At 41.3% G+C, this 17,388-nt stretch overlaps 2 protein-coding genes across 5 annotated transcripts in view; one reads left to right on the top strand and one right to left on the bottom strand.

Annotated features, from left to right (window-relative positions):
• The window catches only part of LOC137803430 (nucleoprotein TPR-like), a 28,153-nt gene extending 25,458 nt beyond the window's left edge, over positions 1–2,695 (bottom strand). For both annotated transcript variants that reach the window (XM_068601892.1, XM_068601884.1), the window contains exons 1-5: positions 2,334–2,695; positions 1,502–1,606; positions 1,291–1,355; positions 810–900; positions 541–644 (exon numbers count right to left, since the gene is read on the bottom strand). In XM_068601892.1, the coding sequence (XP_068457993.1) occupies positions 541–644; positions 810–900; positions 1,291–1,355; positions 1,502–1,606; positions 2,334–2,484 (516 nt within the window). In that variant the 5' untranslated portion in view covers positions 2,485–2,695. The remainder of the gene's footprint in view (positions 1–540; positions 645–809; positions 901–1,290; positions 1,356–1,501; positions 1,607–2,333) is intronic.
• Positions 2,391–11,470, top strand: odr4 (odr-4 GPCR localization factor homolog). Of its 3 annotated transcripts, none has more exons than XM_068601920.1 (14): positions 2,391–2,538; positions 3,444–3,547; positions 3,860–3,976; positions 4,281–4,373; positions 5,267–5,373; positions 5,456–5,492; positions 5,588–5,731; positions 5,825–5,920; positions 6,312–6,359; positions 7,388–7,507; positions 7,599–7,692; positions 9,966–10,169; positions 10,916–10,969; positions 11,355–11,470. In XM_068601920.1, exons 2-14 carry the CDS (start codon positions 3,449–3,451, stop codon positions 11,423–11,425), a joined length of 1,284 nt encoding a protein of 427 aa, XP_068458021.1. In that variant the 5' UTR covers positions 2,391–2,538; positions 3,444–3,448; the 3' UTR covers positions 11,426–11,470. The 3 variants fall into 3 exon arrangements, with proteins under 3 accessions (XP_068458021.1, XP_068458005.1, XP_068458013.1); XM_068601904.1 differs by lacking the exon at positions 2,391–2,538 and adding an exon at positions 3,042–3,122; XM_068601912.1 differs by lacking the exons at positions 2,391–2,538; positions 10,916–10,969; positions 11,355–11,470 and adding an exon at positions 3,042–3,122 and having other exon boundaries at positions 7,583–7,692; positions 9,966–10,163.
• The last annotated feature ends 5,918 nt before the right edge of the window (positions 11,471–17,388 follow it).

A 17,388-nucleotide genomic window follows, 5' to 3' on the forward strand; every position in this document is an offset into this window, starting at 1 on the left:
ACTGTTCGGTTCTAGTATAAGAAGAAAAACACACACTCAGTGGTGTACTGAGGATTTGTGACCAACGGAGGACTTGGGATATCAATTCAAGTCTTTACGACTGCTTCAAGGGTTTGAGTTTGTGTGACTTTGGTGTTTGAAATGGTTATTTTGGATTCACTAAAGTCACATAACAACTCAAAGAAAACTAACCGATCCAGTCAGCGGTAGATCAACAACCCCTGTGTTCTGTCAAGTAAAATGTATATGTTTGTCAAAGGAGTCTTATAGCTTTGAAGAGAGCATAGATAGATGTACCAGCTTCAGTCCCCCGATCAGAAATGGCTGTATGACAACAAGTAGAAAGGTGACAATATTCTGAATATAGTGTACACCGAATATGGAGTACCTCATACAACCATCCCTAAAAAAAACCCCAACAACTATCCCCTTAAGCAACTTTGGTGGTGGTCAGACACACTGACATGCCGTTTTCCGATACGTTAATGGAAAAGACTGCAGCTAACTGCGCTACAGTTCTCCATGAGATCTAGTGTGTACCTGCACAGACGCCTCAGATGACTGTATGCCGTCCAGTTTGAGCTGCAGCTCCGTCTTCACTTTGCTGGTCTCTGCCAGCTTCTCATTCAGACGCTTCACATCCTCTGCAACACACACACACACAATAAACATCAACCTTGAAAAACCTAAAATATATTGTGGTTTTGGGCTGTATCAAGAAAATGGACCAACCAAAACTGGTCCCAGTCTGACCACATGACTAAAAACTAAGAGTGTGTGTGTGTGTGTGTGTGTGTCTGATATCTTACCAGTCAGGTTTTCCGCCTCCTGCGTTCTCTTCTCCAGCAGCCTCGCCAGCTCTCTCTTCTCTGCCTCGATCTCATACTTGGCCTTGGTTTGCTGTAAACAAAAACATATAAATACACCATTTGAACTCCAAAACTATTCAGGGTTTGTCGGAAATTGGAAACCTTTGATTGTTTGAATAACTCTAAATGAACATTCTACATTTCAGAGGTTAACTGCTGTATACACAGGATTGTGTGGGGGAAATTTTTTTTAGCTCTTCACTTCTTCACTAATCAGACAAAAAAAGATACATGAAATGCAATTATATGTTTTACTTTAAACAGTCAACCAAAAATCTGGGTACTTCTAAAATTTACTCAAGCTATATTATTTACCCTGTGAATTTACAAAATAAACTGAATTGAATAAATACATTTGCTTAAATATCTTCCTAATGTAAGCAGACGCTGTTTCTCTCATGAGGTGGATGGGCATGCCTACCTGCTGTGGTGGTTTATCTTCAGGGGTCTCTCCCTCTATTCCCTTCAGAGTACTCAGCTCTTCGTCTGCACAAAAGAAAAGACGACACTGCTCACACCAAGGATCATGGATGCTAACACAAAAATTATGCAAGGCCGAAAGTTGAATCCAACGAGAGCCAACTGTGTACCCTCAATTAAACAAAGGAAAGGAAACGTGTGTGAGGACTCACTGAGTTTCCTATTTTCCTCCTTGAGCGTCTGCACGTCTCTGGTGGCAGACACGATCTGTTCCTGGCTCTCCGACAGTCTCTTGTCAATGTCAAAGTACTGCTGCTCTGTAGGTATGAGGACATGCAAGAGGAATACATGAGTACACAGGTAATACAAGACAGTACAACCACAGTTTTATTCTATGTCTCATCCGTCAAAGACAGCAGTTTGAAACAGCCACATAATTTGATCTGCACGAGCAACTCAGCGGTGGCATCATGTGTCATGTGTGGACATACAGATAAAAGGTTTATAGTATATATTCTGAACTTCTACACAGGCAAGCTCAATGACAACAATATGAACAGCCCACTTAAGTTGACAATTATCAAGGCAAGCGTGGTGTATTTTAAAAGGGGAGGATGGATTCACCTCTAAAATCAGAAATAAAAACTTAACTATTTTGTATTCAGCTGCGCTTCTTAGTAACGTTAACAAAACATATGACATGTATGGTAATGTACCGCTTCCCTCGGTTGACAGAGAATATTGTATATTTGGGAATTGTTTTTGAGTCAGCATTAAGTCAACACAACATGCCGTCATTTCTGAACTAAAACGTCAAGTTTAAGAGCCGGTGGTGTCACCTTTATTGTCTTCCGCCAAAGTTAGCATTAACGTGACATCGTAGCTAACGCTCGCAGGAGTTTGTAAGCAATGTGGATCAAACATAGCATTGTATTTATTTATTATTTGTATTAACCGATGTACCAGACGACACAGTATAGTTGAGTTTGACGTCAGGCTCCGATCATCTCTCATATGCTAACCGGCGAGCTACCGTCTACCTACCGCTGTCCGCTTTGAACCGCTCGTGCTGCGTCCTGAGCTCCTCGTTAGCATTTTGCAGCTCCGTTACAAACTTCTCGAGCTTGTTCTGGACGCCTTTCGGGAGTTTATTCAACTCTGGCCGCTCCAGAACCTGAAGCAGGACGGCCGCCATCTCCACCTGACGCTACGCCAGTGGAAAATAACAGTAAATTGACACCCAACTCTGGTAAATTATGAACGTTGTACTGTCCACAAACGCGCTCCGATGAACGAACTGAGAGTGTCAAGCTGCGCACGTTCAAAAGCAGGATATTGACTTGAACTTTCAAAATAAAGCAAATATTGACGATCCTGTGGCTAGTATGTTATGGCGAATTTGTAAGGACTTAAAATTTAGTATTACAAAGCTTACTTTAACTGATCACTAGCTGTCACACAGGAAGCCATAGACGCATCTAACATCACCACGCCAGTGTAATTCCATCACAGACGGAATTAACGTCACAAATATAACTATTATTACTGTATTATTATTTATTGATGTAATCTGAACAGTTACAATACTCTTGTGAAGTTAGTTCGCTAAAGTTTACTGGAATTTCTTTTCCTAAATAAAAATTACAACAAGATTCCGTTAGCTGTTTGACTTTCGATGTGTAACTTGACCATTGACACACTGCGACGAAGTTATGCGACGGAAATACGTCATTGCACAACGCATGTTGGTACATTGAGTTTTGTTGCTCTGCTGACGAATCCCTGCAAGCTGTCAAACGCTTCATATTCTACCCACTGGCTTGCCGCTGTCAGGTATTCCCCATTACACGTAGCTTAGCTAGCTAGTGAGGCATACAAACTATTTCGAGTTGCAACTTTGACCATACAACATTAGCTAATCGTAGAGAGTTAATATCGGTTAGCTCCTAAATGTAGGGGGTTTAGAACGTTGACTTTAAGTTGTACGTGGTATAGTTAGATACTTGGAGTTTTTTGTAGATAACGCCAAAAGTCAAGCCTTATTCAGCCGTGTTGTATTGTTCCACGTCTCCACTTTCTCAATGCAGACGTTCTGCTGAAGGGGCTACACTGACTTTCTACCACCCCCCCCCCCCCATCTCCTTCCTTCCGCAGGCAGCATGGGGCGCAGCTATATAGTGGAAGAGGCCGTGGAGGGATATCTGACTAAACAGTGTGAACAAAAAGCAGGTCCAGTCACAGGCCTGCTGATTGGGCAGGTAAGGTTGTCCACACATATCCCTCTTTGTTGTTGTTGAGCTTCGTTGTTAAGTCAGACCAGCTGCAATAGATTGCAGATGTCCCCCACTGCAGGAACATTGGTATGGATGTAACAAGACAAATAGCCTCACCTGTATCACAGAACAACACAATATAATATGTAGAACTCCTCCAGAAGTTCAGGACGTAAAACTGGATAAAACATCTGTCAGTTAGAGCTTTGGTGTCTCATAATACCATGATATGATGTGACAGAGGATTCGCTGTGTGTGTGAGTGATGATAACCAATGTTGACGACTAAACGTTTCAGAGCTCAACCCAGAGGGAGTTTGTCGTCACGGCAACCCGGACGCCCCAAAGGGAGGAGTCTCCTGCAGCGGCCGGAGACTCTGTGGACAAGGAGTGGGTGACTGAGCATGCTCGACAGGTGAGTGGAGAGGGACGAGGCTCCATCCCAACGCACGCTCATGTGGTCCTGAGTGTTTACATGTGTTTTTGAAGTAGTTGTAAACACATCTTTGGCTCCATGTCATGATATCATTGCAGAATCAAATTTAGCTACGGATGTGCTTTACAATGTACAGACAGTATGGGTTATCTACATTGGGGTTTGACGGCAAAGCTGAACAGTGGAAGTGGCAGCAAGAGAACTATGGTTGTCAATAAAAGGCACTGTGTTTTGGCCAGTGTCTTCTGCTATTACAGAGACTCGATATTGCTTCTGTTTGCAGGTGTCTCGGATGCTGCCCGGAGGCCTGTCTGTCTTGGGAGTCTTCATCGTCACTGACATTGACGCCAAGGACACACTAACCACACTCCGACAGGTGGGATTCATAGAAACACATTTCACATGATGTGCACACTCGTTGACTGTTGATTGTTGTTTGTCTCGTCTAACGTCTCATACCTAATGTTGCACCTTCCGCCAAGGTAAATTCCTCGTTTGTGAAAACATTCCTGGCAATAAACGGTTTCTAATTCTGAGTCTGAAAGCTGCGTCCTTACATTTCTGGCCACTAGGAGGCAGAAATACATTTAATATCCGCTGACAGATTCCCCTTTGCTTCTAATATTGTTGGGACAAGTACATTCATAAGTGCATTTAGAGGGCACCCTTCAAGAGCCTTTCACAATCAAAAAACAAGTGAACAGACTTAACACTAAAGAGATTAAAACAACATAGCATGTAAATAAATCTAAACAGATGGGTCTTAAGCTGTTTTGGGATTCCACAGATCATAACGGGCAACTTCAGTATTTTTCAACCTGGACACTATTTGACCATGTCTTTTGTGTCTGATGGACATATTGGGGCCTTTAATGAAACTGGTCCCCACTGCTGCATATCAAATCAAGTGCTTCCTAAACTTGCAGCCAGCCAGCATGGGGTGATGGAGAAGTTTCGGCTTTACTTTTTGGGGGAGCTGTCAGCCTGTGAAAGACTTTCCTGAAGATTGTGGCTGCTGTCCAGAATAGAAGATTAATATACTGTACTCATTTTAGCTGTCTGTTTGCACTGGATTCAGGTGAAGAATAACTGTGTTTTGAGTTCTACTTTGATGCAAATATTTGTACATCAGCAGAAATGTATTTAAAGTTAAAGTATTTAAATCTGGAATACAAATATCTTGTCTCCAACATCAATGAATAACCATGATGCTGATGTGCTTGTATCTGTGTTCTCTTCCTCTGAACCTCGTGCGCTGTCTGTGTGCAGCTGGTCTTTGCCGTGGAGAACCTCATCTCCTCCGAGCGACTGTGGAACCTTGCAGATGATGACGTCACCGACTGTGTCGCACTGCACATCAACCCCAAAACCAGAAAGTATCCTTTTTGCCGGGCCGTCTCGCGGGATCTGTTAATTACCAGACACCTTGAGTGGGTATTCCTTAACTCCTTGTCTTAGGACCTTATGTAGAACCTTCGACATCAAAGACCCCAAGGTCCGTGTCCGTCTTTCATTTCTCACGAAAGCCACGGCTTCCGTCTACGGTCGCTGCATTTAATCCGTCCCATCATTTCATCTGTCCCAATGCAGAGCGTGGCCAAGCCTGCAGACTGGAAGTACCAGCCGGGAGTGTGTTCCTCCTGGAGCACGGTGTCCTGTTGTCTAAGCCTGGACATTCTGCTGCCTCTGCCGGACAACAGAACCGATACGGAGGAAATGGATAAATGTCTAAAGGTTAGTGCTAGAACACACGGTCACACACAAACACGTTCATTCATTCCTTCAGGAGCTTTAGTGGAACTGTTCTCAGGCCATGCTTTGTTTCAGGAGGGGCTCAAAGTGTGGGCACACCAGCTGGAGAGCGGAGTTTGTCTGATTGATGGGAGAAAGCTGGCAGAAGACGCAGAGCTCACAGGAGGACAGGTTGTTTCCAGCTAAGCAATCTTTACATCTTTACATCTGTATTCATCTAAAGACAGTTGCTGCCAACAAGAACACAGCTGGTACTTATCGAGCGTCTCGGAGAAGGAAAACCCACTTTAATGTCCAAAAGACGTCCAGCAGTTTTCAAACAAATAAAATTTGCATATTCGTAGATTATGATGATAGAGTGAGAAAAAGTAGAGTATTTTAAATACTTTTAAACAAAAGACCTCTGAGTGATTCTGAGATACTTGATAAACACACGCCCTGACCCTGCTGATTAGAGGGTAAAACACCAACTAACTATATAAGTAACTTTTATATATTAAAAACCATAAAGAACTGCAATTCCTGGGAGTGTAATTGTGTCTGTTATTGCCTCTTTCCGTAGAAGAGGAATGTGAGACAGACGTACACGGCTCAGCTGCTCATCACGCCGGTAAGAGAGAGCAACACACTCACACTATTGTCCACCAATTGTAAATGTAAACATTGTAGCTTTAATATTTGTAGAACAGGCCTACATTTGATCTATAACTCAGACATTGTCATTCAAAATGAATTCAAATGTATTGCATACCGGCCAAACACTGTATATGAAATACACCGGTCATTTCCAGACACTAGATCGGGATCCACAAGTAGGTCGCAGGAGATTTTATGAGCGTCGCCAAGTAAATTGTTGGAATTCTTATTTATATCTGCAGTACTCATTTAAGCCACATGAGGGAGCTTTTGTAGCCTACATACTACATGGACTCCTATATGAAAGGCTGGTGTGCTGATGAGAGGGAAACAGACTATAATCCATATTGTTTTGGCGTGAGCTGGAGTGCCATCATTTTGGAGAGAAGTCAGACATCTCCAACACCGGGGAACTCAAACCAAAACAATCCACACTGATAATTGACACTTAAGATTTATTTCAGATTTTGGAATAAACTGTCTCTTTTTAAGGGTATTTTATTAAACAGTATGACCCAAACAGTTTTTTTTAGGAGGCTTACCCAGCAGATTTATAGCATCTTAAATACAAACTATATGACTAATAAATCGAGGCTGAAGGTTTAATTTTGAAGCCGCCAGGTTGTTATTTGTGAATGATGAGTTATCCTTTGTTTCATCAGCACATTTTTCCATCACTGTGAACATTTGACGATGGCATTACGGTGTCACCCCGTGTGTGTTTGTTTGACTGAGGAGAGCAATGAAAAATACAAATGTTTTCGTCTCACTTATGAAGTATTTAACTTTTCACGCATAAAGTTTTGATTTAGTTGCGATGAGGAAAAGGCAGTATAAATACGCACAAATTTACTCTCACTATTTATAGACGAGGCCTGTTGAGAATTGGTTTTGCAATAGTTTGTGATTTAAAAAAAAGCCCAACTCTCCACTGTTAATGCATCTTTAGTTTGTGGTACGTGCTGTGTATAACAGGACGGTGATTTCCTGTGTGTGTGCTAGGATGAGCGGAGGTCGACAGATGTGATCCAACGCTGTGGAGGCAGCGTTTCAGTCAGGGGAGCCATCCACAGCAGAGCTTACCTGCACAGCAACAAACCCAAAGCCAAACTGGCCGAGAAGGTAAGGCTGTGATCTGTAGACGATGGCAAATCAAAAGCTTTCTGCTACATTTTCTTTTTTTTTTAAACGGTGAAGTCTCCATTGTGGACAGCTGCTGAAGAGGGACGCGGTCTCTACGGTGGCCACGAGGGCTCAGATGCTGCTGGAGGAGCTGCGGACGTCGGATGGGGACAGACATCAGAGAGGTAAACACAGCGGTGTGCTCCACCAATCATGAGCCTTTTGTCCCCAGATAGTGGAAGTCAAGGTAAAGGTTGAGGTCGGAGTGGTGGGCGGGTTTAGGCTCAACAAATCCCAGTAAAGAGGTGGGGATTCACGTGACGATAGGACGATATGCGTATGCGTAGAACGAGATGTGCGGAAATGATTAACTGGCGTTGCAGCACCGGGTAAACGACACACAAAGAGAACACGCATCCTAAGGACGAAGGTTTTTAAAATCCATACATGTTGTTCATCTGATTCGAGACAGTCCCAGAATATGAATTGACATAAACCGCTCCAAATCCAAAAAGTAGAGTACTAAAACCCAAATTTGTGACATCATCGAGTATAAAGTGTGGAACCGCTCCACTGACAGTGAATTAAAGATGTAGGTGACACTGAGGGCACACAGGGAAATGTTCTGAATATATGGGAACATTTTATGTTTCTCAGCTGAGAACGGTACAACACAATGAAGCCATTTCTGTCTCCGTCTCCCCGTGTTGTCTCTGCAGCAGCTTCACTCTTCAGCCACTCTTCTTCAGCCGTGGAAGTAACTCACTCGGTTACTTTGTTGTTGACAATAGATGACAATCTTTATTCAAGCAAATTGCACATGCTTTGGCACACGTGTGCAATTGTCTCCCAGTTTGCACAATAACTAATCACACCTGATGAGTTTGATATGCACAAAGTTTTCACAAACGCTTTCATTATGTGAGCCAACACATGCAATGTATTTATATTAGAGCTGTGAAAAATAATGCGTTAACGCATTATGATTAAATTGCAGGATTAATTAGTTAATTTTTTTAACGCATGCGCAGAATGAGCTTCCAATATACCTATTTAACTATTTCCGCTCTAATGCAGTCAGACGTAGATGTCAGATGTTCACTCGGGAAGAAGTTGACGTTTCACCAGCACAACCAGCCTTAACATCTCAACGCGAAGCATGTTGGTCGGCGAGGGGAATTCAAGAGGAATGTGTCAAACCAGCCTCACTGAACAACGTAGACCCCTCACTAAGTCTGCCTGTGACAAGCTGAGCAGCACAGTTGCGGAATTAATATTGTTGAGGGTGAGGGGTTCACCAAAGTTTTGCGAGTGGCAACGAGGGACCCGAGCATCAAAGCACCGCAAAGACACACAATCATGACAAATCCACCAACTGTATAAAGCTGGAAAGAACAAAACGGAAAATGACTTGGCTGCTACGGATCATGTGGCGCTGACAGAGGATCACTGGACTTCTTTGAGTAATGAGAATTACCAGGTGACCAGACGTCCTCTTTTTCCCGGACATGTCCTCTTTTCGAGACCTAAAAAATGCTTCCGGCAGGGATTCTAAAAGCGTCTGGGATTTTGCCTCGTTGGATATTTGTCTTTCTCTGAGTCTTTCACAAACTAGTAATTGCACCCTTACAAGTTTTGAAACGGTATCTTACGTTCATCTTCTAACGCGAGCTCTGACGGTAGAGAGAACTGTCATTGGTCGACCGATCTCAGGGTTGCCAGATGCAGGATAATTATCCTCCAAATATAACCATGTTGAGCCTTTGGTACGATACTACGCCATCACCAATCTGGCAACACTGAGCACCTCGTCACCTCCACTTGCGTCGAATATCCTGTTACGCTCTAAAGAAACTAGTTCAGCGACAAACTTTTTTTTTGGTAGTTTAGCACGACTCATTCTTTACTATGAGCTAAAGATCGTGTAGATGCACGACTGTGGAGCGGGATGAAACGATAACGGGGTTCACCTCACGGCCTGTAGTTGCATTGTTTACAACAGCACGCCAATGTATAAATGACAATGTATATATCTGTTTTTTATCATAAATCATTATGTTTTTACACAAATATACAGAGAATATCGGTAGTATGGGATTAATCATGATTAATCCGATTAGAATTTGTAATCATTTCACAGCCCTAATTTGAATTCTGTAAGTATCTATGACTTGGTGCTGCGTACAGTTAGGAGGTACAATTTGTTTTAGTTTTTTACCGAACTTTTTTTTATTGTTAAAGTTTTTTTGTTGTTTTTGCATGGACGCATACGACTTTACATGAAAGAAACACTTTGCCTCACCCAGCACAGTACTTGTCAACGCACGCTGAGGTTAGACAGGATTCACCCGTTTTCTTAAGTAACCTAGTCTCAATTTAGCGTCTTTATTCATAACAATAGTAACATTCAGCAGGAAAAGTCTCTCAACCGCTCCCCTCTGACCGTCTTTTCTTCCAGAGCAGTTCTGCCTCCCCCATCGTATCTTCTATCCGGTAAAAACAAGCGGGCCGGTGTGTGTGTGTGACTACCACTTCAGTGACGAGGGCCTGTCAGAGGTGACTGACAGGCTGAAGGAGATGCTGGACATCGACGCAACCGAGAAAGACCTGGATACCAGGCAGGAAACGCCTGCTGAAGTCCGAGAGAGAGAGGCTGCAGCTGGTAGGAAGAGTGTGTCCAGTGTCTACTATTTACCATGTAGTTCATCATTTCTGTTCAGAAGTAGGATTTTCACACCAGATCATTTTCATTTAGAGCACATTGGGATAAAAGCATAGATCGTATATAAGAAGTGGACTTCTTCACCCTGACGTCACACAATAGTTTGTAAACTGCTGTTGTGAAGCCTTGAGTTTGACATTCTTGCCGTCGCCGTCTTGTTTTTTTTAAACCTGCAGTGACACTAGAGGCCGAAGCTAATACAACAGAAGGCTGAATAAGACATTTTTAGGTGACCAAAATGTTGCATTTAACCTATATGAAGTGAAAACACACTGTAGAAGGATGAGAGCTGGTAAAACCCCCAAAGTGGACCACACTGTGGTAGCTACCTGTCAATCACAATAAGCCCACCCTAAAGTATATGTTTAGCGTTGTTTCTGGCCATGAAAAGATGGATCATTACCTTAGTTATGAGTATCCAGAAAAATTCCATCCAAAGTCCAACTCAAACTGACATGAACTCTCAGCGTTTCCACAGCTGAGCAGTGTGTTTGTACAATACAAGCTGACAGTGAAGAAAAGCTGTCTTGACCAGCTGTATGTATGCAAAGCTGTTGAAATTAGGTTCTCACACTTCGTTTAAAGGAATTCTCTGATTTCCATTCTTAACCTGAATTTTCCCCAATAAATTTGGGTTTCTGAGATTTTAAAAGCAGTTTGTGAAACGGTGTGTTGTGCGTTTCCAGAGCCCAGCGTGGAAACCATTGAAGCACAGGAGCCCAAGAGGAACAGCTACATTGGTAAAAGCCTACAACCTTATAGCGTCACCACAACGTAGTAAATACTCCTAGACCTTGTGCCACCTCTTTACAACATGGTTAACTCATGCTTATCACAAAGTACAAATCGACCAGGCAATATTATTGGTTCTCACAAGCAAATGGTGCACATACTTGTGTAATGTGTTGTTTGTTCCCCGCCTCTTTTCCCAGCATGCCCTGTGCAGGGAGTTGCTTTCACGCGTTAGATTGTGTTTGGCGTGGTTTCTCAGAACGTCATTCTCATCACTGCTCTAACATAGTTAATCTACTATAATAGACCGGTCACATTAAATACTTTTTAAATGTGTTACAAATTAACAATTACAGGTATGGTATGAGTGTCCTAATTGTCCTCTCTGTTTAGGTGTTGCCATGGCTACAGCTGCTGCACTTCTTGCCACTGCTGCCTCGATGCTCTATCTCAATGACGATTGATACCCACAGATATGCACACGCATAATAAAACTAACATTTCTACAAGGTGTCTGTTGAATCAGAAAATTCAAATTGGGGATCATGAATGTGGTGAAGCCTGACCCGTGTGGCTTGGAAAGTGGTAGGAGGCAGACACGCAATACTTAGTCCAGAAACCCAAAGGTGTTTATTGTTCATTAGTAGCTATGCTACACAGGTAACCAAACATAACTATATAAACACTTAAAAGAAACAAAACAAACAACTAACTGAATAAATCCGACTCAGTGTTACGTAACTTATATTAACTGACCATAACCTCACATCAAAGGTCTTCCTTCCTGTAACATCCAATGGCATCTTTTTAAATACTGCTCTCAATCAACAAGATCTGGTTTGCACCATAAGTGCAGGTGAAATCATTTACTTCTTTACACATGTTAAGTTACAAAGCTATACTTCAAATATTCACTTCAGATAGAAACACTTTTAAATACTCCTAACATAGGGTATACCTTGCAAACATGCATAACAAATCCAAATCAGCCTAAATACATACTTTTACATAATCGACCTACCTTAGACTAACCCCATGATGCCACAGCTGACACCATTCAGTGTATAACAGAGGAAATGGCTGGGTGCCTCCTTCTTCAGACTCTGAAACACATGGTGTGTATAGTAAGTAACACAAGATATGATAAAGAAATGAAATGCCACATCGAATCACTCAATAAATATGGCAAGTGGTAAGTTCTCACCCACTCTGTCACAATGTTCTTGTTTTTCGTGAGCTACTCTACATTTGTATATACATTTTGTATATAAACAAGGTTTTTATCAATTCTGGACCAATTTAAAAAAATAATTAAATTTAAAAAAATCTGTTGCCCTCAATATTCACAAAAATATGGGGAAATAGGTTCCAGGTTTTAAAAATACACACATTTGTAGGTAAGTTCAGATCACGTGACGTAAATTGTAACCATTACAGCGTTAAATAAACAGTGTTACATCTGAGTAATGTTTAGGGTTTGTGGAGCTTCATGGTTTAATAACAATGTGTGAACTTGCGGGGGCTTAAAGAATAACTTAACAACCCATGAAAATCTTTTTGGCTGACTTTTGTTGCCCTGGCCCTCCAGTCTAGCCATCACATTAACATAGTTTGAGATTAGCCTGCCTTTGTTCCTGTAGAACAAGTTCCTAATCAGAACAGGTAGGTGCAGAGGAAAGTCAACCAGCTGTCCAACAAGAGCTACCTCCTCAGTTGTAACAGCTGTTGTGGTTTCTTTGAAATGGTTTAGGTTGCATGTGCAAGTCATTCGGGTACTTTACAGTTCCTTAGCCATCTGTGTCTGCTGGGCCGACTGTAGAATTCAACTGCTTTCTCACTTTCTGTACAGAGTTATCAGACATTAAGTTTGATCATTTTTACACGTCATCATTGGAAACACACTGGTGAATATAATAAAATTAATGATGGCTGAATTCTAGCGGTGTAAAGAACTACAGTGACCAGTGAGATCCCCTTCACAGTGGACCACGGATTAATTATCGAGTTAAACCATCATAGTGTGAAATTAAATTTTACTGACCGTTTTCAACCATGACATCAATGGTGGGTGTTGTTACAGGGACACTTAAGCAGGTTTCAGACCACACCCTATTTTAATGGCAAATTTATAAAAGAAAAAAAAACCTTCATTAGGTCCCTCCCCAGACTGGCCAATCATAGCGTAGTTATCAGGGCATGACAAATGTATCCATTGTTTCTGACCTTTTTTTTTCAGGATGGTTCTGTTGTTTTTCGTGCTAGTGTTGGTACGACGTCGACCTGACGCAGAAGCATGAACTAGGCTTAATGGTCATACTACGTTTCTGCGTTAACCTACTGGGCAGCCACAGCCTGCGTGAATAGTGCGGCACTTCAGCGCTAAGGACCTCAAGGTATCCATAAATTACAAGGACCTCTCGGTATTCATATATTACAATGACTTCTAGGTATGCATAAATTACAAAGGACCTCTAGGTATCCGTACATTACAAGTACCTCTAGGTATGCACACATTACAAGTACCTCTAGGTATCTATACGGCAACAACAGCAGCTCCTCCTACTCTTCCATAATTAGTGTCCAGCCATGGTGTTGTGAACTATTGAATTACATCCTTTCACCCTTTCAAATGAATAAAGGACTGCCTGACAAAGGATTTGAAACCCTCGGGTCTAAATAAAAATGAAATGACATGCTATATATAACCATCCACCGCAGGGTGGCATATGCCTCCATAGTAAGCGATCGCCAAAATAAAAAAGCAAGAGTTTCCGCAACCTTTAGGCACTGTCCATTTGGCCTAGTAAAAGATACAAAAGAAGAAAGAGTTGTTATGTCACGGCACACACATTTCTGCCAAGGTTGTAGAATTCTACATGTAATTTATTGTGATGGACCATCTTTGTAACCAATAACTTACCAACCTTCATATTGTTAAGGATATTTAATAATGTAACAGACCGTGCTAGCTGCTGAGCTGCACCCACCCCCAGCCTCTGTCCGGCCAGCTGCAAGTCCACACACACATGTGACAAACGCTTCTCCACCTGACGACTGTGAAAGAGTCTTGGCAGTGAGGGAGGTCTGGCAGAGAAACTGCGACGGTCTGCCCTGCACATGTGTGATGGTGTGCTACAGAGGGGGTGGAAAGAGCCTGCGACTGGAGAGACACAGTGGCAAGTGGTTGTACCCAGGGCTCTGAGAGAGACAGTGCTCCGAGCAATGCATGGAGTGCCGGGATATGGTCACTTCGGGGTTACTAAAACCCTCCGCCGACTCCGACCAGGGTTCTTCTGGGGCCAACATAGGTGGGATGTGGACGACTACTGTCGCCGCTGCGACAGCTGCACTGCAAGAAAAGGCCCTGCGGACAGATCTCATGCCCAGCTCCAACAGTTTCCGGCTGGGTGCCCCATGGAGAGGGTGGGGATTGATGTTCTTGGGCCGTTCCCTCACTCAGAGAGAGGTAACCGTTACATCCTCACTGTCATAGACTATTTTACTAATTGGCCCGAGGCTTACTGCCTGCCAAGCCAGGAGGTGGAAACGATTGTGGATGCTCTGGTGGGCGGAATGTTTAGCAGATTTGGGGCCCCTGAAGTCATCCACACAGATCAAGACAGAAACTTTGAGTCTTGTGTCTTTGCTGCCATGTGTGACAAACTGGGCTCCCACAAGACCCGCACAACACCCTTCCATCCACAGAGCGATGGGCTGGTTGAAAGATTCAACCGCATGCTGGCACAGCAGCTGGACATAGTGACGGCTAAACACCAACGTGACTGGGATGATCATGTGCCTCTTGTGTTGATGGCTTAGAGGTCTGCTGTGCAGGACTCCACTTCCTGTTCTCCTGCCCTTCTTATGCTCAGCAGAGAAATCTGGACGCCAGCAGAGATGATGATGGGGAAACCTCCTGACGCTCCTGCCGGCCCCCCGGAGCTCGACTATGCTCGGAAACTCTCGGACAGCTTGGAGTCGGCCCACGAGTTTGCCAGGAACCAGCTGCGCAGTGTGGGTGCAAGGCAAAAGAGGAACCACGACGTGCACATCAGATGGCGACATTTTGAAGTCGGCGAGCTGGTCTGGGTATATAGCCCGCAGAGAAAGAAAGGCAGGTGCCCAAAGCTCGATAGTGAATGGCTGGGGCCCTGCAGAGTCCTGGAGAGAATTGGGGAAGTGGTATACAGGGTCCAGCTGCCACCACACGGAAGGAAGGTCGCTCTGCACAGAGACAGGCTGGCCCCCTAACGAAGCACAGGCACCCCACCAGGACAAGAGCTTGGGACACAGGGAACCCTGGACTCAGTCCGGATGACCCCCCAAACTTTTTCCAATGGGCCCAGTCTTTCGGCCGTGCCTTCACCGGTTGGTCTTGGTGCCCCTGACCTTGCCCCTTCCTTGCCATCCCCTGGCCTCAGTGTCCCCTCAACCTTTTCCCTTCTCCCCAAGGCCGATGGCAGCCTCAGAGGAACCCCCAGGGCACCTGAGAGATTTTGTTTGCCCCCTCAGGGGCGAGGGACTTTGTGGGGGGAGGGTAGTGTAATGGATTCAGGACATGTAATGTTATGGTCTCAATGTTAATTGTTAGTTACTAGTTCGGGAGGTAAGTGAATGTCATGTAAGCTGTGTTGCTGTGTAAGCTGTCACTCAAAGTATGTACCTATGACCGTCCCTGTGATTGACAGAGCGAGTGAGGGAGGGGGATTAGTGTGTGTGTTGCGGTCCGGGGAAGAGGACGACAGACAGCGAACCTGAAGCTCGTTGCGAGGTTTTCAGTGTGTTTTCCTGTTGTTTTGGCGTAGGCTAGGGCCAACAGTAGCCTGTTCTGTGTTCTACAATAAAGCATCCAATAAGCCAGACAACGTCTCGCAACTTCCTGACGCAGGGTCACTACAATAATATTCTGAAAGGCTAACATTAGCTCTTTCTCTCTATTATTGTCAGGATTTGGCAGTAAACAGCAATTTCCTTTTTTAACATCAAGTCTTATACTGGTACTTGTTACTGTGTCAGTAAAGCAAGTTAGCATTTGTACTTGGTTAGCTAGCGTGAGCCTGCAACATGTCTTTTGAGACGTCCTATATTAACTACGAGATAAAACCGTTAACGTTAGAAGAAAATGATTCCTTGTGAAGGTGCTAAAGAAACAGACAGCGAGCAGCCGTGTTGGTGAGTGACAGCACATTTTACAACCCCTTTGGCGGAATCGCTGTCATGCTAGCTAATAATACTGGCGAGGTGACTAGTAAATCCCTGAGGCTAACTGCAGACATACATAAAATTACAAAATTATATATATATACGTATATATACATACATATATATACATATACACATATATATACACATACATATATATATACATATATATATATATATACATATACACATACATATATATATACATACACATATACACATACATATATATATACATACAAATATACATATATATATATACATACATACATATATACATATATACATACATATATACATATATACATACATACATACATATATACATATATACATACATATATATACATATATACATACATATATACATATATACATATATATATACATACATATATACATATATATATACATATATACATATATATATACATACATATATACATATATATATACACATATATACATATATATACATACATATATACATATATATATATACACATACATATATATATATATATATATATATACATATATATACATACATATATATATATATATATAAATATATACATATATATACATACATATACATACATATATATAAATATATACACATATATACATACATACATATATACATATATATATATAAATATATACACATATATACATACATATATATAAATATATACATATATATATATAAATATATACATATATATATATATATATATATAAATATATACATATATATATATATATATAAATATATACATATATATATATATATATATATATATAAATATATACATATATATATATATAAATATATACATATATACATATATATATAAATATATACATATATATATATATATATATAAATATATACATATATATATATATATATAAATATATACATATATATATATATATATAAATATATACATATATATATATATAAATATATACATATATATATATATATAAATATATACATATATATAAATATATACATATATATATATAAATATATACATATATATAAATATATACATATATATATATAAATATATACATATATATATACATATATATATACATATATATATATACATATAAATATATACATATATATACATACATATATATACACATATATATATACACACATATATATATACACACATATATATATACACACATATATATATATATA

This window comes from Clinocottus analis, unplaced genomic scaffold (assembly GCF_023055335.1).
Source record: "Clinocottus analis isolate CAN_PGR_092001 unplaced genomic scaffold, fCliAna1.0.p SCAF_11, whole genome shotgun sequence".
Lineage (NCBI taxonomy): Eukaryota > Metazoa > Chordata > Actinopteri > Perciformes > Cottidae > Clinocottus > Clinocottus analis.